This window comes from Chiloscyllium plagiosum, chromosome 15, assembly GCF_004010195.1.
Source record: "Chiloscyllium plagiosum isolate BGI_BamShark_2017 chromosome 15, ASM401019v2, whole genome shotgun sequence".
Lineage (NCBI taxonomy): Eukaryota > Metazoa > Chordata > Chondrichthyes > Orectolobiformes > Hemiscylliidae > Chiloscyllium > Chiloscyllium plagiosum.
Window position 1 is genome coordinate 30822492 of NC_057724.1, and position 22476 is coordinate 30844967.

Below are 22476 nucleotides of genomic sequence, written 5' to 3' on the forward strand. Positions count from 1 at the left end.
TTAAAAAAGCTCTCATCTCACTTGCTGGACCAATACATATTATCAATCACACAGATACAGATGAGGGAGCCTCTGCACACATGTACAAACAAAAACAAATTGGTGTTATGGGTGAAGAGAAAAATACTGGGAAACCACAGTTCAATACCACCAGTGGGTAGCCTTTGAAATTGTGCTCCTTTTGCCAAGATCTTCAGTTCTTTGATCCCCTTTTTCCACATTATGTCACTTTGCAGAAGCCACAAAACAGTTTTTACACTAGTTACTGGTGAAAGGCAACAATAAAGCAACTCGTGGGAGAAAATAACTGGTTTACGTCAGGTACTTTTGTTACAGTGGGGAATACTTGATACAGAATCTGTGTCAGCAGTCACGCGGCTTAACCCCCAATTGATAGTGTTGATGTTTGGTTTAAGTTATTTCATAGACTGAAGCATACTCCTTACCAAGATTATTGCAGAATAAGCAGCAGACAGTATGGTTTCTCATGGCCCCACAATTCGTGAACCTAATCCAGCGTTTTCCTTCTTCGCGTGGGATCATTTCATGCAGAGTTTGGACAGTGGGGGCGGCAGGGAGGGAAACTCTTGCTAACACTGACATGGATGGAGGAAGACTTTATGGGTCATTCCACGATTTACTGGTAAGGACTTAATCTAGGATGGACGGTAGCTGAAATACTCAACAGGTCAGAATGGAATGATGAGGGGAAACTCGCACAAACCCTCTTCATCCAACTTCCCCTATACCTCCTCCTCACTGTCACAAGTCGAAGCCGTCAACGGTAATGACACATACGTCACTGACATGGCCAATCAGAACGAGCAGGCTGGAGACACTAGCTAATCGGCGTTGTCCAGGCGAGGGACTCGATGTTCTATTGGTGAATATTCAGGTAGGGCCCGCCCACCGGCACTGGTGACTGACGGGTAGCCGCGGCCGATGGGAAGGCCGCTTTTGGAGTGTGATTGGTTGACCGGTTGCTATGGTGCTTGGTTAGGGTAGCCGGAGCGTCTGGAAATGCGATAGCCGAGGGATTGCAAACCTGTTCTCAACATATTGTCCAGAGTGAGTGGAAATGGCTGCCAAGGTGAGTGGAAGATATTCTGACCGGTACGTCAAAACATTCCCGGGAAAACCGCTTTCAAATGACAGGTGAATAGTGAGAGAATTATAAGGGGCTGCGAATTTTGCCGGTGTGGGTGTGTATTTCGGAGTGACAGTTAGGAATCGGGTAAAATGGGAGGGAGTCGGATCGTAAAGACCTAATTTGGGGCTTGGGCACCCTAAAGCAAAGGCAGAAGGTAGGGCGATAAATGAATGCACTATCGACTGTATTTAACATAGCACTTAAAGGGGCTTGGGTGCGGTTCGATTTCTACACCACTGTCGCGCGCACACAGATTGAGCAAGAATAGACAGGATTTTAACCCTGAACCTCGTTTCTAACACATGGCAGATAATTTACTTTCTTTGGAATCATCTCAACGTAAACTAATGAAGGTTAAAATCACAGTTCTGCTGTTGGTCTCGCTGTGTATAAGATGACAGGAACAGAAGTGAATGCTTAATTAGCTAATTAACTGACACTTTTTAAAGAGTATGATGACTTGGGTGCTGAATGCTCTAATAATTATGAGTTAATAGATCATCATGAACACATACACATTTGATGATCGAGCAAAACACTAAATATTCACGATTGAATTTTGGACCAAGCACATACGTTTAATTGTTTAAATTGTAACCTGGCACTACTGATCTTAGGTGATTTTAGTGTGCAAAGATCTGCTAAGTTCTAGACTGCTGGTGATGATCTCAATCTGCATTGGGTTGGTTAAATTTTGTCTGAAGATGTTGCTGTAAAGTGGCCTAAAATATACGATGCCATTTAGATGCCATTTTCCACAACCATAAAGGAAATATCAATTGTGTTTTCATTGTAAAATCAACATAAGATTGTTGCAGACACAACTGAGGAACTGATTAGGTGATCGAATTGGAAGAGTCCATAGATTGTACTTGTTTTTGAGCTGACAAACCTAAAACCCTTATTTACTGTCTCATTTAATCTAATTCTGCCACATTCTGACAGGTTTCTTATGATAACTTGGTCTTTGTAAGACTTGAGGTATTATTTACAATTAGGGTGCTAATTTTACGGTTGAATTACAGGTCCAGTGGCTCAAAATTGGATATCTCCAGACCAAGATCCTTCTAAATTTTGTCTTTGGGATGGCCCAGGCATGGAGAGTGTTGAGGGAATGTTTTCTGAAATAAAGTTTGCAAAGGGGCAATTATGAAAGAAATAGAGATAATGCTGCAGGATAAACTGGGAAATTCTTTGGAGTTACTACTGTTAATGGTGTTTTTGTGGAAGTGTGGCAGAAGTTCTGTTTATGCATGTAAACGGGGTACCTGTTGCAGTTCAATAAATTTTTGGTGGTAGAGTGGGAGTAGCTGCAAGAAATTTCCCAGATATCCAGTTAAATGAAAGGGTTCAGAAAAGATTTACAAGGATGTTGCCAAGGTTGGATGATCTGAGCTACAGGGAGAGACTGAACAGGCTGGGGCTGTTTTCCCTGGAGCGTCGGAGGCTGAGGGGAGACCTTATAGAGGTTTACAAAATTATGAGGAGCATTAATAGGATAAATAGACAAAGTCTTTTCCCTGGCGTTGGGGAGTCCAGAACTAGAGGGCATAGGTTTAGGGTGAGATGGGAAAGATATAAAAGAGACCTAAGGGGCAACTTTTTCACACAGAGGGTGGTACGTGTATGGAATGAGCTGCCAGAGGATGTGGTGGAGGCTGGTACAATTGCAACATTTAAGAGGCATTTGGATGGGTAAATGAATAGGAAGGGTTTGGAGGGATATGGGCCGGGTGCTGGCAGGTGGGACTAGATTGGGTTGGGATATCTGGTCGGCATGGACAGGTTGGACCGAAGGGTCTGTTACCATGCTGTACATCTCTATGACTCTATATTGATAAGGAAAGAAAGTCAGGTGATGACAGCAATAAAAAGTCCTGTTTACGAATATTGCAGTTTCTGTACAGACGGATGTGAAGCATTTTCTGTACAGTTGTCATAGGGCATATGACAGAGAAATTGTTTAAGGATGTCTTTGCTAAATTTGTTGTCATGGCTGAAATAGAGTTTCAGTTTAAATGTGTATTGATTTCTGATGGTTGCACAGCATTTAGGAGTCATATTTTTCATTCATGAATGTGGTCAATATGTATTGCCTACCCATAACTGCGCTAGAGAAGAGGGTGAGTGGCTTTTTTGAACTGCTAGCAGTCCTCAGCACACCGGCAGTGCTCTGAGGAAGGCGGTTCCAGGATTTTAACCGTGGGACAATGAAGGAATAGCAAGTGACTTCATTAGGATTGCAGTTGTCTGCAGGTTGATGACAGGTGGTCTGTACAGTTTCATTCCTTTTCTTGAGCATTGTAGCAACTTGATACAAGTAGGTCTGAGTCAAAGGTCAGCCAGATGAGGTAAAGGCACTTCTCTTCCTTCCTGAGAGGGTGTTAGTTACATGGGGATTTGTTTTACACAATAATCAACAATGGTTTAATTAGACTATTAATACGAGCTTTATTCATTAAATTCAAACTTCACCAGTTGCCATCATGGAATTTGAATCCATGTCTCTTGATCATTAGCCTAGGCCTCTGGATTACTAGTCCAGTGTATTTCTCCTATGCCACCATCTTCCCTAATTTTGAAAGGTTTGCAGCATCAGTTCAGTTTTCATCTCTTCAATTCCTTTTCAAATGTGGTCTTTGCAATATTGAACTTGTTCTAAGCACAACAACTCACCTACTTGTATATATCCAGCTAAAAATGGGAAAGAAATGCCTGATGGGTAGACTTGGAGAGTTTCTGAGAAAATACTAAATGTTTAACAAATATTAAATTGACAAATTGGACAAACAATCAAGGTAGTGCTATCACATGCCACAATTTTAAAACAAATGTGTGAGAAAGGAGGATACAGAGATAGTCAGCAGCTCCTAAAAGAATGAGGAGGAACCTGTGCTTTGGAACTCATAGAATCCCCATAGTATGGAAGCAGGCCATTCGGCCCAACAAATCCACACCAACTCTCTGGACCTAAACCATAACCCTGCATTTCCAATAGCTAACGCACTTAATCTACACATCCCTGAAAACTATAGGTAATTTAACATGGCCAATCCACCTAACTTGCACATCTTTGGACTGGGGAAGGAAACCAGAGCCAGTGGCAGAAACCTATGTAGACATAGGGAGAACATGTAAACTCCACACAAACAGTAAACCACAGCTGGAAATGGATCCATGGTGCTGTAAGGCAGCAATGTTGACCACTGTGCCACCCAAATAGCACAAGAGTGTGGAGAAGCAGCTTCGTAAAGATAGAGTGGGTTCAGAATCTTCTCTTACAATGTACGAAAGTGGGACCAACAGCTTGATAACGAGTGATCAATTGTTCCAAAAATATACTTCACTTAGCGGGTTTTGAGAAGATTTGTAGCTCAGGTTGAGGTTCTGGATGTAGGTTTGCTTGCTGAGCTGGAAGGTTTGTTTTCAGACGTTTCGTTACCATACTAGGTAACATTGTTAGTGAGCCTCTGAATGAAGCACTGGTGGTGTAGCCCGCTTTCTATTTGTATGTTTGAATTTCCTTTGGATGGTGACATCATTTCCTATGGTGATGTAATTTCTTGTTCCTTTTCTCGGGGGGTGGGGGGTGGTAAATGGGATCCAAGTCAATGTGTTTGTTGACAAAGCTCCAGTTGAGAATTCCTAGAAGCGTGGCATTCCATGGCACCACCAGTGCTTCATTCGGAGACTCGTTGAAGATGTTACCTAGTACAGAGACAAAACATCTGAAAATGAACCTTCCAGCTCAGCGAGAAAACCTGCATCCATATACTTCAGTATGAATGCAAAATGTGCTACTGGTACTTAACTAACGGAAAACAAGTATTGAATACTGTGCAATAATTATATCTACAGTATAAACTCCATCAACTTATCAGAATTTTATGTCATTCTACGATAAACAGAGCAGTTGTACAAACTAAGAATATGAAAACTTGTCACAAAAGTCACAGTGCATTGCATGGTGTTAACGAGCCATGTGTCCAGAGTTTGTTGCGAATTGGCCGATTTTAGCGAAGCGTTAGTGGGCTTGACTGCTATTTATTCCTTCATCATATGTGGGAATTGCTGTTAAAGATCAGCATTTAGCTCTCTTCCTAGAAGCACTACAGCCTGTGCAGTGAAGTTACAGACACAGTTATAAGAAAGGGAGTTCCTGGACTTCTCTTTTTTTAAACAGTAATTCAAGAACATCGATGTATTTCAAAATCAGGTTATTGTTTAATTTTGAGGGCAACTTGTTGGTGTTTCCGTGCTCCTGCTGATGGTATTTTTCTAGGTGAGATGCTGTCAAATAAGTCTTGATATTGAAAAAAAAATCAAATAGCTGAGGAAACTGTGAGAGTTTGATGTGGCTAATAATCCATTCCAGGAGAAGTAATGAGTTGCTTCAATGCATGTTGCACGTAACAGTTATTGCAACTACAGTGCACTGGTGGTGGAGAGAGTGAATAATGTGGATGAGGTATCAGTCACTCGGGTGATTTTGTTCTGGATGATGCTGAGTTTCTTAAGGTATTGATAGAAATGTACTCATCCAGGGAAGTGAAGAGTATTCCCTAACATTTCTGACTAGTGCTTTACAGTATAGAAAATAGGAGCAGGAGTAGGGGAGGAGAGTGGAGTCAGAACCTTCTCCTACAAGCTCTGCTACTCAATGTTATCATGACTGATCTCTGTCAACATCGTACTCTCTCCCCACACCCTGTTTGACATTTCTATCCCTCAGATCAGAATAGATAGATAGGCTTTGGGGAGCATGAGGTGAGCTACTCAGCATAGAATATTCTATGACCAATTCCTGTAGAAAAATGGCTTGTATGATGGGTCCAGTTAAGTTTCTCGTCAATTGTACCCTCAGTATGTTGATGGTGGGCGATTTGGTACTGGCAATGCTATTGAATGTAAAGGGGTAATGGCTACATTCCCTTGTTGTAAATAGTCGTTGCCTGACATATGTATGATGTGAATTTTACTTGCCACTTTTATTAACCTATTTGTCCAATCAACCTATTCAGAGGTGTTACAAATCTCTGGAGCAGGTGGGACTTGAACCTGGATCACTCGGTAACTGTTTGCCACTTATTAGCCCAAGCCTGTTAGCCAGGACTTGTATGTGGGGAAAAGAACACTTGGTGTCATTAATTTCACTGTTACTATGGCTTATTGATACCATACTTGGTTAAATGCTGCCTTGATGAGGAGGGCAGTCACTCTCGTCTCACCCTAGAATTCAGCACCTTTGATTATTTTTAGGCCAAGACTATATTGAGGATTGAAGCTAGAAGTTCAAATAGGAGGCTACAAAAATATAAAGCTAAGTTTAGTGAGAGGGCAAAGATCTGGCAAATTGAATGGAATGTGGGAAAATGTGGAATTGTTTATTTAGGTCGGAAGAATAAAAAAATGAAGCATATTGTCTAATTGGTGAAAGGATGCAGAACAACTGCCAATCCTAGTGCATGATGCAGAAAAAATAGTGTGCAGGTACAGCAAGTCATTAGGAAAGCTAATAGAATTTTATCATTTGTTGCAAAGGGAACAGAATACAAATAAGGCAGATATGCCTCAGTTATACGGGGCATTAGTGAGACCAGATCTGGACTACTGTTGGTCTCAAACACAAATTGAAATTGCTGGAAAAGCTCAGCAGGTCTGGCAGAATCTATGAAGAGAAATCGGAGTCAACATTTCGGATCCAGTGACTCTTCCTCAGTACATGTCAGTTTTTAAATGCATTGGAAACAGTTCAGAAAAGATTTACTGGACTAATACCTAAAATGAGAGAAAGTGAGGAGTGCAGATGTTGGAGACTCAGTGTCGAAAAGTGTGGCGCTGGAAACGCACACAGGCCAAGCAGCAACCGAGGAGCAGGAGAGTCAACGTTTTGGGCATAAGATTTTCATCAGGAATGTTGGGGGTGTGGGGGGGAGCTGAGAAATAAATAGGAGGTTAGGGGTGGGGCTGGGGGAAAGTTAGCTGGGAAGGCGATAGGTGGATGCAGGTGAGGGGTGATCGTGGTAGGTTGGTGGGGAGGATGGAGTGGACAGGTGGGAAGGAAGATGGACAGGTGGGACAGTCAAGAGGGCAGTGCCAAGTTGGAGGGTTGGATCTGGGATGAGTTTGGGGGAAGGCGAAATTTGGAAACTTATGAAGTCGACGTTGATGTCATGTGGTTGAAGGGTCCTAAGGCAAAATATGAGGCGTTCTTCCTCCAGGCATAGGCCTGGATTTGGCAGTGGAGGAGGCCCAGGACTTGCATGTCCATTGTGGAGTGGGAGGGGGAGTTGAAGTGGTCAGCCACATGGCAGTGGGGTTGTTGGGTGCGTGTGTCTCAGAGATATTCCCTGAAGCACTCCGCGAGTTGGCTTTCCGTATCCCAGTGTAGAGCAGACTACATCGAAAGCCAGGACACAGTAGATAAGGTTGGTGGATGTGCAGGAAAATCCGGCAGAGTTTTCTATTTCTAATCTCTTTCTCGATTTGCTCTTATCAAATTCATGAGGATGAATCCACGCTCATAGTCAACACTTGATGCCTGAGATGTTGCACAAATGTCCAGAAAATTGGACGTCCTTTAGAGCATAGCTAACCAAATCACTGAATGTTTGAATAGAACCCGTCTTGACATTTTCCACAATGACAAATTTGAAGTCAGACCATTCCTCATGTATCTTCGTGGCCACATTTTTTAATAATATTTTGATTTATAAGTAGAATGTTCCAATATGTTGCACAATACTGTCTTTCCAAATTCATAATCTTTTTTTCTTGGTTTCTTGCAGCATGATCAAATGCATGCCACTCTCATAATTCTTCTTCTGGAAATCTGCTTTCCATTAGTTGCATAGGTGTTCAATAAATTGAAAGACTCCTGCAGTGTCCACATCACTGAAAGCAGCCAGGACCTTCTTCACTCCTAGTTCACCTAGATACTGGGTTCTCAGTTTACTGATCTAGGCCTCAGGAAATTGCATGCTTCAATAGTTGTCAAAGAGCTTCTCTGCAAGAATTTGCACAATGATATCAATTCAACGAGAATACCATTCAGAGCTGTCAATACAGTGCAATATTTTGGCTTTGTCAGCATCTTCAGGCAATATTTGGTTTTTTGGATCATTGCACTTATTCACTTGCTCTCTGCAGTAATCAATTGAGCCATTGTGGTTTTTCCATTAGTGCACTCACTGTAAAGTATCTTGACAGCCACCTCGCATCACTCAGAGGTTGAAATGCCACTGCATTACATTGTGATTTAGGGCAAGTTAAAGATTTTTTCTGTTCTTCACAGTTGATCCCTGAACATTGTATAGGACACGTTCTTAGAAGCTTTGCAAAATTGACCCCTCTATCCAAACATCACCAATTCTAAGATTTTCTCTGTAAGCAACGCAGTGCTGTTCTGACAAATGGTTAATTTTGTAAGATTGTGACTACTCCATTTTTTTTCCTAGCATAACAGAGGCTCCGCCTGATGTAAACTTTGCCATCTTCTGTAAATCAAGGTAACTGAATGTAAAATTGATTGATTGCTGCCACATCAAGGCACTGTTACAATCAATGAGTTTCAAAATTCCTGCAAAGGCAGTATTGTAAGCAAGTTCAGATTCTGGTCAAAACTTAATGTATAAAATCAACATTTTTTTTCTCTACTAAAATGTTCATACTTTCATCCATTAGCAATGTATGAAATAGTGATTTGCGCAATCAACTGTCTGTGTAATAAAACCAATACACTCCACAAATTCAAAGGTGTAATTCTCACTGCACATGCTGTCAGTTACTTTGCCATATGATCATCAATGTCTTGTACGCAAACATGGATGTATTCATCTTTACTGCATGTATGACATTATCAGTGAGAACTTTCACTATACTCTGGATCATACATTTCACAATAAGTTAAAATGTCACCGAGTCATGCATTCTGTTTCTATTTTGAGGATGACATTTCAGTTTTGATGACCTCAGAAAGCCAATCCATTGTGAAATGTGCTCAGGATTTCTTTCTTTTTTGAAGACTCATTTGCTTTACATTTGGACATATTTAAACTTCTCAAGAAAGCAAAGTTTTAAAATATGAAAGTGAGATATAACTTGCTACTTTGTCTTATGTCTTTCTTCCTTCTGGAATGGCTGCTTCCTTCTGGAGTGGCTGCCTCTTTCCTGTACCTCGTGCCTGATCCTCCTGGTCACTGCTGAGAAGACTGTTAACTCTTCACGACGTACCAGTCCTGTTCTGATAGCTTTCAACTCAAATAGCCGACTGGAGATGATTGGGTTTAGCTGCTTTGATAATCACAAATGTTAATGTTTTGTCTAGAGTTGGAAGCAGTTGTGTGGCTAAGTCACAAGTTCAGAAGTACTGGACTCTGTTCTGGTGTGTGAAGGATCCTGGGATTCATGCATCATTCATATGAAGGGGTCGGAAAGGTGCTGGGTGGACATTTTGATGATTCCTTCATTGGCTATTCATATGCAGCTCTTGGGAAGATACTACTTAGGAGGTCTGGTGAGGATTCCTCCCTTGGCTATTTGGATGTGACCAACCAGTGTGTGGCCAATCATGGGAAATGCATGCATGCAGCTTACAGAGAACATTGGTGGTACAGCCAAAAGGTCTGCTCCTGCTTTCAACTCCCGTTGCAGCTTGGTAATTGGCCTGATTGGATTTGTCCTTTTTTTTAAATGAATATGACATACCTAGTCAATTTTCATAATGCAACACTGCTATCTGTACAACAATAAGAGTGGAATAGTTTGACTGGGAGCCTGATTTGTTCTTGAGCACAGTGGCCTAGATGTCATCTAAACCCACAGTCTTTGTTGTTTCCAAAATGAAAACAGAAATTGCTAGCAAAACTCAGCAGGTTTGGTAGCATATTTTGGGAGAAAACAAAGTTAACGTTTTGAATCTGGTGACTCTTCATCAGAATGTCATAGAGTCATAGATGCATTTGCTGTGTGCACTGGACTCAGACATTTCTTGATTTCACATGGACTAAATCAAATTGGCTAAAGACTCCTTGGTATCTATGATGCTGGGACCTCAGGAGGAATGTAGAATCACATTAATTTGCACTGGTTTCAATTTTTTTTCATTACGGAGCAGATCTTTAGTTTCATCTCCCGCATTAATGAAGAACAGATTTCCATCTGTCTTCTGATGTGAAACCACTTGGCACTTCTTATCTTGTCTTTTGCGCTGATGTGGTAGGCTCCTTGGTGAGGATAGGGATATCTTTGAATCCCTTCCTCCAATTAATTGTTTAATAACACACCATCATTCATAACTGAAAGTGACACAGCTGTCAAACTTTGTTTGGATCCATTGAATTCCATCACACTTCTGATTTGTGCTTTGCCGATAGAAACATAGAAATGTAGAAAATAGGAATGGGAGTAGACCATTCAACACCATTGAGGCCTCTCTGCCATTCAACATGACCGTGACTGATCCTCGGATCTTGACATCATACTCCTGCTCTTCCCTTGTCACCTTTAGTCTCTAGAATTGAATAATAGCTGATGGACAGACTTTAAGAGTCAAGAAGCAAGTTACTCAATATAAGAATATCCAGTGCCTGAGCTACTCTTATACCCACATGACTTAAGAATTGTTTGGCTGTGTTCAAATCATATTGTTTCTGCTGCTCTGGGTGCATGGAGTCCTATGTTGTAGCCTCACCAGGATCACACCTCATTATTGAGTATACTGTATACCAGTGCTCACCTTGGCATTTTCTTCTACATTCTTCATTGACCAACATTTATTTGCTGCTTGCTGATAATATAGACTGAAGGATCTACTTAGTTAATTTGTGGTTGAATACAACCCTGCTACTGCTTGTGGTCCATTAAGTCTCGTGGATGTCCAGTTGTGAGCTGCTGTATGTGTTTTAAATCTATCTTATTTACAATGATTGCAGTGCCACATAACACAATACAGAGTATGTCCTCTTGAAAGATAATATTTATTTCCTCAAGGAGTGTGTGGTGGTTATACCTACCAATACTATAATGGACAGATGTATCTGTGACTGAAGGATGAAGCTGAGTATGTTTGTGTCTCATTAATCTTCCCACCTCCCAGTCTGGCAGCTGCGTTCTTCAGGACGTGCCGAGCTGGGACAGTTACCATCGTCTCATAGGGTTATTGTTCTATCAGAAAGAGAGAGACTGCTGATGGTTTAACCTGAGTGTCACCACGTCTCTGCAAGGGGAGATGTCATGAAGGAGAATCCTTCATGGTGACCTCTGGCTGGAACACATTTGGTGACAGATTTTAAGACTCCCACCAGAGTATATATTGAACTCTGCAGCTGTCAGTGGTTCTTCAAACGCTGTTCAGTGTAAGAACACTGATTTATTAGCTGAGGCAGGACAGGTACTTGGTAATACGGAGCATTTCCCATCAGCGGTGCCAGGAAATTTTCTGGGATCCAGAATCAATGTTGTGTTCTCTCTGGACCATTCTGTCCTAATTCTATGTCACTATGCCACCATTCTACTGTTGAAGAAGACAAATAGTGATAATATTAGAGTATGAGATGTTGATTGATTGATATTTCTGTGAAAAATCACTGAATTCTTGACCAGTCTGTGTGATAGTTCTCTCAATTTTGACAAAAGTCCTCATATGTTAGTGATTTTAGACTTTGCAAGATTGACTCAAGATATTCCTTTGTACCATGCTTAGGTTAACACTGGGTGGTCTCTGTGTTCTCTTTAAGCTGTGCAGCTGCCCAGCTGCTTGGAGTTGTGCACACCAACTGGTGTGGACACATTGATCTCTGGTTCTGGAAGTCACTGCTAGGCACAGACCTCTGAGGCCATTTCAGAGGATACTTGAATTGAGCATTTTGCTGCAAGTCTGGAATCATACATATTCCAAATCGGTTAGCTCAGTTGGCTGGATGCTGATTGCAATACAGAGTGATGTCAGCAGCATGGATGCCAACACCAGCTGAGGTTACTATGAAGGAGTCTCCTTCTCAGCCTCTTTGCCTGAGATGTGATACCTCTCAGTTTAAACCATCACTAGTCATACTTCTTTAATGAAAGGGAACCTTACGGTAAGACCATGGCTAGTTTACCTTTGCATAGTCCAAACCAGTAAAGATGCTGGATTTCCTTCCTTAAAGGACATCAATGAAACTGATGGATTTTTATCATGATCCAGTAGTTTCATAGTCCCCACCACCAACACCATCTTTTTTTTTTATGTTATTGAATTAAACTACCAGCTTTTAATTCATATTTAATTAAAATTAAATTCCTCAGCTCCTGTGGTGCTATTGGAATTAAGTCTCTGGAGCATTAGTTCAGGCCTGGATGAGTAGCCTGATAACACAACCATCACAGTCTTCATATCCCCTGGATTAGGAAGGAATATTCACCTCATTCCCTCCATTCTCAATCATCCAACCCTCCCTCCCTCTATTTCTCTGATTGCTAGCTAAACTAACCTGCTGGAAAAGAGATCATAAGGATCTGATTTAGCCACATGGTTAAGTGCTAAAATTTTGTTCAATCTAGATACTAGAGGGTAACTGTTGTAAGTGAAGCAGGACTCCTGCTTGAGTCCCTGCCTGTGAAAAAAGTAATTACGTACAGAAGAAATAGCTATGTACTCTGTCATTTTATGAATAATAGCCACGTGGGCAAGATACAAGGTTCCTGGCACACATGAAACCACGCCCTAGAAAAGAGATACCATCTTGAGAGGCAGCGTGGGTTTGAAATTGGCAGAGCAATTTGATAAAGTTGGGGAGGTTATGGAAGGTTTCAAGATCTGTTGCACTCGTTTCTTTCAGAGGAAATATACAGAACAACTATCACTCTATCCTATCCATTTCTGGTGGAAGGATTTCCCGCTCCCAAATTGTCATATTTTGAAGGAATTCTAGAATACAAAAGGATTTGTATGCAAAATTATTGTAAGATTTTGTATCCAACATTACAGCTTCAAATATAAGTCTTGCAGGTATATCTGCACATATCTCATGTTTTGAGAAGCATTGTATATGGATAACCTGACTGCATGTCACATGATCACAGGTATTTTAAAATGCTAAGATGAGCATGAATCCTTATCTATACCACTGATTCTATCCCTCCATGGCCAGTTTGGTCTGAATCAGACAGTTTGCACCTTCAGGGTCCTGTTTAACTCTAAGTTATGTTTCTGGCTCTATTTTTTTCCATTGCAATTAAATAATACTTATTTAAATTGGAAACATTATCTGTCTCCATTTTTATCTCAGCCATCTGTCAATGGATTCCTCAGTCTCAAAATTGTTACCTCCACATTCAATCTAATCTATTCCTGGCCAACCTTCCAGTTTCCACCATCAAAATTTTTAACTCATCTAAAACTTTGCAACTAAAATATTAGCCCAGATGAAGTACTACCTAACAATCTACCTCTTGTATTCCCCTGACCCTGAGCCTTCCCCTCCATCGCCCCGCCCCCAAACCCCAACCCCTTTCACACTACCATCATCACCAGTTGGTGATTGCATCTTTAGTCATTCGGGTCCCAGATTGTGGAATTTTCTTTCCAAACATAACTTCTGTTTCTTCTCCTTTTTAAGACACTCGTTTAACCTCACCATTTCAATGTACTTTCAGTAATTCCCTCTCTCTTTACTTTGCCATTTGTTTCTCATGTGGTGCTTTGGGATATTTCACTTGATTGAAGGCATTGTATAAGTGCAAGTCTTTGAAATTCACAAAGAAGTATGCTTCCAGTCAGAGATATTGATGGGATACTCAGGATCCTTTCTAATTTGAAAACAAATGATTATTTGCAATGTTGCAGACCTCTGCCTATAAAAAGACATCTTTGAGTACAACAGTACAAAGGAAGAAACCTGGACCAAAACCAGAAATCACTGAAGAACAAAAACAGGAAATACGAGAAGCATTTGACCTATTTGACACAGACGGCGCTGGATCTATTGATGCCAAAGAATTAAAGGTATGAGTTACACATTCAAATTGGAATCAGGAGTATTTCACACTGCCCCTCGAGTCTGCTATGCTGCTCAATAAGATCACTGCTGACGTGACTACTCCATGTGCCTACTACCCCTAATAACTTTTTACACTGTTCTAGTTATGTTACTTCGCCAATCTCTTATCCATGCTAAAATGCTACCTCCTATGCCATGAGTTTTATTTCCCACAACAAATTTTAATGTGACACTTTATCAAATGCATTCTAGAAATCTAAATATGTTTTATCCATTGGCCTCCCTTTCTCTACAGCATAAGTTAGTTCCTTAAAGAATTCCAATAAACTGGTTAAACTTGGAAATTCCTTTTACAAAGATATGTTGACACTACCTGATCACCGAGAAATTTTCTACATGCCCTGCAATAAGGTCTTTAGTAACAGCTTCTAGCATTTTCCTCAAGAGATGTTAAGTTAACTCGCCTATGTTATTCTGTTTTCTGTCTCCTTTATTTTAATAAAAGAGTTGTATTTGTTGTCTTTTAAATCTTACAAGAGTACTTCTTGAATCCAAGAAATTTTGGAAAATTGAAGCCAATGCATCAACTATCTCACCAGCCTCCTCTTCTAGGATCCTAGGATGAAGTCCATCAGGACCCAATTACTTGTCAGACAGCTGTTGCAACAATTCATTCAGTACCATTTCTCTGATAATTAAAATTTTTTGGTGTTACTTTTCTCCTTTTACAGCTATTTTTGGGATATTACCTACATCTTCTATAAAGAAGGCTGATGTAAAATATCTGCTCAGTTCATGTGCAGTCTCCTTATTTTATTTCATTAGATTCCCTACAGTATGGAAACAGGCTCTGCGGCCCAACCAGTCCACACCGCCCCTCCGAAGAGTAACCCACCCAGACCCTTTTCCCTCTGACTAATGCACCTAACACTATGGGCAATTTAGCATGGCCAATTCACCTGGCCTGCACATCTTTGGACTGAGAGGAAACCGGAGGAAACCCACACAGACACTAGGACAATGTGCAAACTCCACGCTCACAGTCGCATAAGGCTGGAATTGAACCTGGGACCCCGGTGCTGTGAGGCAGCAGTGCTAACCACTGAGCCACCGTGCCGATACTTGCTACTTGTCAGCCCAAATTTAGATAATACTCACATCTTGGTGCATTTGGGTATGGACTGCTTTAGTATTAGAGTCACAAATTGTGCAATTAGCAAAAATCCCCTTCTGACATTATGATGGAGAAGGACATTAATGAAGCAATGAAGATGGCTGGGCCTAGGACACTTCCTGAAAAAAATTATTCAGGGATACACTGGAGCTGAGATGACTGACCTCACAACCATCTTCCATTGGTAATGAGCCAAACCATGACATTGCACATTGTGGTCAAATACATATCAGTTGCTGAAGAGTCCGAATGTCTCATGGATACCCAGTCTGGAGTTGCTAGGTCTGTTCAAAAGCTATTCCATTTAGCAGTGTGATAGTACCAGACAATGGAATATCCAGATGGAGGTTATCCTGAACAAAGCTGGAACATGATCTCCACAAGGAAAGTGTGGTGGTCACCCCTGTTGATACTGCCATAGAGACATACATCTGCTACTAGAGAGGATTTGGTCAAGTATGTTTTTTCACTCTTACTGGTAGGTCTAGCAGCCATGACCATTTTCTAGATTCACATTCTATTGGACCAATGCTCACTTTGTAAACTTATTTTGAAAAGAATCTGTTTTTATATTTCGAGCCAACTTTCTCTGTATTCTATTTTTTTCTCATTAATATTTAGTCAATCTTTGCTATTTTCTAGTACTCTGTCTAATGTTCTGACCTGCTGTCCACCTTTGGAGTACTATGTGTAGTTTTGGTCTCCTTAGTTGAGACAGAATGTACTGGCACTGGAGGTTGATCCTGGTATTGTGAAGGTTGAGGAGAGTTTGAGTAGACTGAGACTATATTCATTGGAATTTAGAAGGATGAAGGGGGATCATATAGAAACATAAAATTATGAAGGAAATAGAAGCATAGAGGTTTTTTTCCACTGGCGGGTGAAACTAGAACCAGGGGGAATGGCCTCAAAATAAGGGGGAGCAGGTTTAGAACTTAGTTGAAAAGAAACTTATTCACACAAAGGGCTGTAAATCTGTGGAATTCCCTGCCCAGTGAAGTAGTTGAGGCTACCTTGTTGAATGTTTTTAAGGCAAAGATAGATTTTTGAACAATAAAGCAATTAAGGGTTATGGTGAATGGGCAGATAAATGGACCCGAATCCCTGAAAAGATTAGCCATGAACTTATTGATTAGTGGAGCAGACTCGATGGGCCAAATAGCCTATTCCTGCTCCTATTTCTCATGTTCTTATGTTTGCACAATGACATGCTTTTTATAGAGTCATGGGGTTATACAGCACAGATTTTTTTTACACTATTTTTAACTTGTTGAATTAACCACAATGATGGCATTCCCCTTAGAAGTTTTCTTTCTCATTGGGATATAATATTCTGTGTATACTGAAATATCCCTCTAAATGTGTACAACAACATATCTACTGACATGTTCCTTAGCCTTTTTTTGCCAGTTCATGGTAACTAGTTTTGCTTTCATATCCTCATGCTTGCCCTTCATTCAAGTTTAAAATGCTAGTTTTGGATTAACTTCGAGATTATGACTTTGAGATTCTGGTTCTTAAATTAGTGCCTTGGTCCTAGTACTGTCTGCAGTACTGTTCTTTTGTCTGAAGTACTGCCCAAACCTTCCTCAAATTGTTGCTGACGATAAGTGAATATCAGTATTGTGTTGCACCTGCAAAACTTATAAATCAAGTGAAAGTGATATGGGCACAAGAGAAAACATTTACAAAATGTTGAGTAGGCTAAATGAAAAGGCTTTTGTAGAGAGTAAGACACCAGCATGAATCTTTTGGGCTGAACTGTACTGCTTTTGCAAGGTTTTGAATTTGCTTCCTTCCTCTGTCCAAATGTTAATTTACACATGAACATTTCCTACCTGTGGTGGATTTTTGCAAGTGCAGAAGAATGTCAAACTGAATAAAACATATTACATTTGTTGTATGGGTTCAGCTGCATAACATCTGTTCTTTACCTATGCAAATGAATCACTTACCGTTTAGATCAATTTCTTAACAATGGTGGATCATTTGACTGAATGTGTGTGCATCCACAAGTCAACGTTTTTCAGCATAATGTTGACCACAACATGTGCATGTTGTCCTAATTTAATGTCCTGTTATTTTGTTTCAATGTCATTTGTTCTTTGGAGTCTTTTTTTTTCCATTTTGTGTTGCCATTTTTGTTTTAGCATCCTTTGCATACGTTGTCAGCATCTGTCACAATTGCAAATCAGTACACAACTGCATTTGAATTTGAACCGGGTTCTTGGGCTCAATCTAGTGGAATTAGTCAGTCAGTGTATGTTGTCTTTGGTGTCCAACTGCACTGACCAACTTCTGCCAGTAGATGGACCTGGTCAATCTAACAACACTGTAGAACACTATTTCCTTCTGAATTTTTACATGTATTTTCAGTTAGTTACTAATGTAAGAACTTAAAAACTTTAAATGCAGGTGAAACTGTATTTAATCGTGAAGGGTATAGGTTTACTTTTTTTTTTACATTGTACTATGGCACCATATTCAGTTTTAACAGTCAGTGCTTCATTTGAATGTTTTTCACCTAAAATCACAATTTTCAGAAATATAATCCTACCTTTAAATGACAATAACCGTGTCCTTCATTTTTTTCTTCAGGTTGCAATGAGAGCTTTGGGATTTGAACCCAAGAAAGAAGAAATAAAGAAAATGATTGCAGAAATTGATAAGGAAGGCACTGGGAAAATAGACTTTAATGAATTTTTGGCAGTCATCACACACAAAATGGTAATTTAAAAAAATCTCAAATGTTGCATTTGTCTCTTTTTAAAAGTTATAATTAAAGGAGACAAATATTTGATCTATAGAAGTGGGTTTTGCTGTAGCACTTTATGCTGAAAACCTCCAAACTCTCCAATTTCTTCCCAACTCACTACTACTTTACTTTCTACAAATTACTTATTAATTAACCCCTGCCTGTCTAATGTCTCCATCATCTACAAGACTTAAGTTAAGAGTATGATGGAATATCTTCCACTTGCTTGGATGAGTACAGTTCCAATAACATTCACAAGCTCAACACCATCCAGGGCAAAGCAGGTTGATTTGCACTCGTCACCACTTTAAACATTCACTCACTCCACTACGGACACAATGGTAGATGTACACTGCCACAATTCATCAGGGCTTCTTCAACAACACCTTCCAAATCTGCAACTTTTACCACACAAACCAGGATAGCAGATGTATGGGAATACGTCCACTTAGAGATTCTCCCTCAAGTTACGAGTCATTCTGACTTGGAGCTTTTACACTTTGAGTCAAACCTAATAACACTATGCTGCTGCACCTACACCTCACGGACTGTCACAGTTCATTGATATCCTACCACCACCATTTCAACAATGAACACATGCTGAGCCAGTGACCTCCACATACCTTAAAGAAATAAACACAAAATTGTAGCAGAATGAACTGTGGAAAGAAGTCCACAATTGATAGTTAATTAACTCCATTTCACTGTCATTGCCATCTCCAAATTATGGGCCATTCTATATAAATAAAAAGAAATGTCAATTGTATAGGGTTTGGTATGCACCCAATGTTAATCTTTATTTATAAAGAAACAAACTATCTGCAATATTTAGAGGTGTTGCAAGGCTTGAATTTGTTGACTGCTATTTCCATGTTTAGCAGCATCTTGTCATATTTCTCCCTTGTATGACATTCCAATGCTTTTAAAAAGCTTATTTGATGCATGAAATTCTAAAAAATATTTTATAAAATTGGAAACTGAATGTCTGTATTTGGTTGCTTTTCTCAGGCTGAGAAAGATACAAAGGAGGAAATTTTGAAAGCCTTTAGACTGTTTGATGATGATGAAACTGGGCGAATCTCATTCAAAAATCTGAAACGTGTAGCAAAAGAACTTGGAGAAAATCTCACGGACGAAGAATTGCAGGTGAATGTATTATGTGATCGGTAAAAGAAAGAGTGCACATTTATTTAGTGCATTGCACAACCCCCTTGCCTCAAAGTGTTTACAATCAATTCATTATTTTTTTGAGGGCAATCACTTTTTATGTGGGTAAAAGTACCAACCAATTTGCACATTGCAAGGCCTCGCAAAAAACAACCTAGATAAATAATCTATCAATCCATTTGTTGATTAGCAAGAATGATAATCAGTACATATAGAGAATCCATACTATTTTTAAGGAAGTGCCACATGATCTTTTACATGCAGCTGAATAAGCAAGTGTATTGAGGTTTAAAGCTTCACCTGAAAGATGGCTAAACGCAACAGATTAAAGCTCTTTGTTTGCAGATGCTACTTAGATCTGCTGAGCATTTCCATTAAGTTAATTTTACATTCTGGATTTCAGCATTTGCAGTTTTCCTCTTGAGTTACCATTCTGATTTGTTCTATAGTTATTTTAGTTTTAGTTATATAGGTTTTGTAAATATTTCCACAACTTTATATAAGAAAACAGAGTTGAACGAAATATTAGTCTTTATAATTAGAAGTTTGAATATAATGTGCAACAGTTATTCAAAGTTCTGTTTAGTCTATATTTGAAATAATATCTACAGTTCAGGGCAACAAAAGAATTAGTCCTGATAAGAATACAGTGTAGATTGAAGAGAATGTTCCAAGAGTATGAGTGATTACATAAAATTGTTTTTTTTTGTTGCCTGGAGTCCAGAATAAAGGTAACTTAACATTAAGAATTAGCATCTAACCAGATCTGTGTAGCTTAGTTTTTGTTTTTAATTAGTTCAAGGATTGTGGGCTTCACTAGTTGAGCCAGGATTTATTGCCCATCTCTTGATACCCTGAAAAAGTGGTCAACTGTCTTCTTGAATCACTGCAGTTTGTTTGGTGTAGCTTCATCTGTGATGCTGTCCGAGGTGTAGATACACCCATAGTACTGTTCCAGATGGTAGTCATGGATTTGGAAGGTGCTGTGCAAGGAGCCATGATGAATGTCTGCAGTGCATCTTGTACAGATTACACAATGATGTAACTGAGTGTTGGTGGTGGAGTAAGTGAATGTTTGAGGATGAAATACTAGCCAAATAGGCTGCTTTGTCTTAGTTGGTGTCAAGTTTCTTGAGTATTGTTTGAACTGGACTGATCCAGGAGAGTGAGGAGTATTCCATCACACTCCTGACTAGTGTTGTAAATTGTGGATTGGCTTTTGGGAGTTAGGAGGTGAGTTAGTTGGATTCTTAGTCTCAGACCTGCTATTGTTGTCACAGTATTTGTGTAGCGAGTTCAGTTCAATTTCTGAAAACAAAAAAGACTGGAAGTTGAAGCAGGTCAGGCAGCATACATGGGGACCCAGCAAGCTAGCATTTTGAGTGTAGATGCCAGCTGTGATGAAGAGTTATCTAGACTTGAAACGTTATCTTTCTCTGTCTCCATGGATGCTGGCTGACCCACTGTGATTTCCAGCATTTCTTTTTGTTTTCAGTACAGATTCCAGCATTTGTAACAATTTGCTCCTGCATTCCATTCAATTTCTGGTCAATGATGCACCCCAGGTTGTTGATATTGGGGATTCAATTATTATAAAGCCGTTGAAATTCAAGGGACGAGGGTTCGATTCTCTCTTTTGGAGATGGTCATTGCCTGGCACTAGTACAGCATTAATTTTACTCTACTCTTGTCAGCCCAAGCTTGAATATTACCCAGGTGTTGATGCAATTGGACATGGACTATTTCTGTATCTGGGGTATCACGAATGGTTTTGATGGAGGGAATGTCATTAATGAAATAGCTGGAGATGACTGAGTCTAGGACACTACCCTGCAGAACACTTGCAGAGATGTCTTTGAACTGTGAAGACTGATCTTCAACAACTACAACCATCTTTCCTTATGTCAGGTATGACTTCAACCGTGAGGGGTAGGAAGGAGCTCCCCCCGCCCCCCAACTCCAGTTTTGCTAAGGGGTCCTTGATGCCACAGATACATGGGCAATTTTCCACATTAAGTAAATGCCATTATTGTGGTTGTACTGGAACAGCGTGGCTTGGGATATGGCTGATCCTGGAGCACATCTTCCATTCTGAGACTTACTGCCTGAGACTTTGCAGTAATGTTTGCCTTCAGGTATTTCTTAATATCACACGGAGTGACTCAAATTGACTGAAGACTGGCATCTATGACGCTGGGATCCCCCAGAGGGAAGCCAAGATGTAACATCCATTTGACAGTTTGGCTGCAAATTGTTGTGGTTAGTTCAGCCTTGTTTTTTGCACTGAAGTGCTAGGCCCTCTTTACCGCCACCCCCACCCCCCCAAAAAAAATTGAATATAGTGATATTTGTGGACCCTCCTGTTCTACTTGTTGTTTAATTGTCCAAACCCATTCAAGACTGAATGTGGGAGGATTGCTGAGCTTAGATCAGTAAGTTGTAGAATTGCTTAGCCTGTCTATCTCTGGTTGCTTATGCTGTTTGAGAGACATGTAATTCTGTGCTGCAGATTCACTGGGTTGAACTGTTAGGTATGGGTGGACCTCCTCCTAACATGCATGCATGCAACTCATTACACCAGGGGTTTATTCCATGGCTGAATGATAAAGGTGGAGTGGGGGATATGCTGAGCCACGTGGTTGTAGTTGCGTTTGAGTATAGTTCTGTTGATGGCCCATGGTTCCTCATGGATTCTTTGTCTTGATTGCTAGTTGTGTTCAAATGAATCTCGTTTAACAGTGATTATGCCAGAAAACAACACAATGGAAGATATTCTCAGTGTGAAGACAGGACTTGATCTCCTCAAGATCTGTGGTGTGCTCATTCCTACTGATATTGTCATGGACAGGTGTATCTGCTAGAGGTAGATTGATGAGGTCTAGGTCATCTAATTTTCCCTCTTGTTCATTTCTTCAACACCTTTAAGTTTTTTAAAAAAAGCACTGAGAGTCAAAGAGATGTACAGCACGGAAACAGACCCTTCAGTCCAACCCAATCATACTGACTAGATATCTGAACCTAATCTAGTCTTATTTTCCAGAACTTGACCCGTATCCCTCTAAACCCTTCCTATTCACATACCCATCCAGATGCCTTTTACATGTTGTAATTGTACCAGCCTCCGTCACTTTCTCTGGCAGCTTATAACATACATGCACCACCCTCTGCATGAAAAAGTTGCCCCTTAGGTCCCTTTTAAGTTTTTCCCCTCTCACTCTAAACCTATGCCCTCTAGTTCTGGACCCCCCCC

General features: G+C 40.2%; 1 protein-coding gene across 1 annotated transcript in view; it reads left to right on the forward strand.

The window, feature by feature from the left end:
* The first annotated feature begins 952 nt into the window (after window positions 1-952).
* The window catches only part of LOC122557197 (caltractin-like), a 28165-nt gene continuing 6641 nt past the window's right edge, over window positions 953-22476 (forward strand). Inside the window, exons 1-4 of the mRNA XM_043704621.1 lie at window positions 953-1090; window positions 13977-14135; window positions 17903-18031; window positions 19068-19205. Coding sequence (XP_043560556.1) covers window positions 1079-1090; window positions 13977-14135; window positions 17903-18031; window positions 19068-19205 — 438 coding nt within the window. The 5' untranslated portion in view covers window positions 953-1078. The remainder of the gene's footprint in view (window positions 1091-13976; window positions 14136-17902; window positions 18032-19067; window positions 19206-22476) is intronic.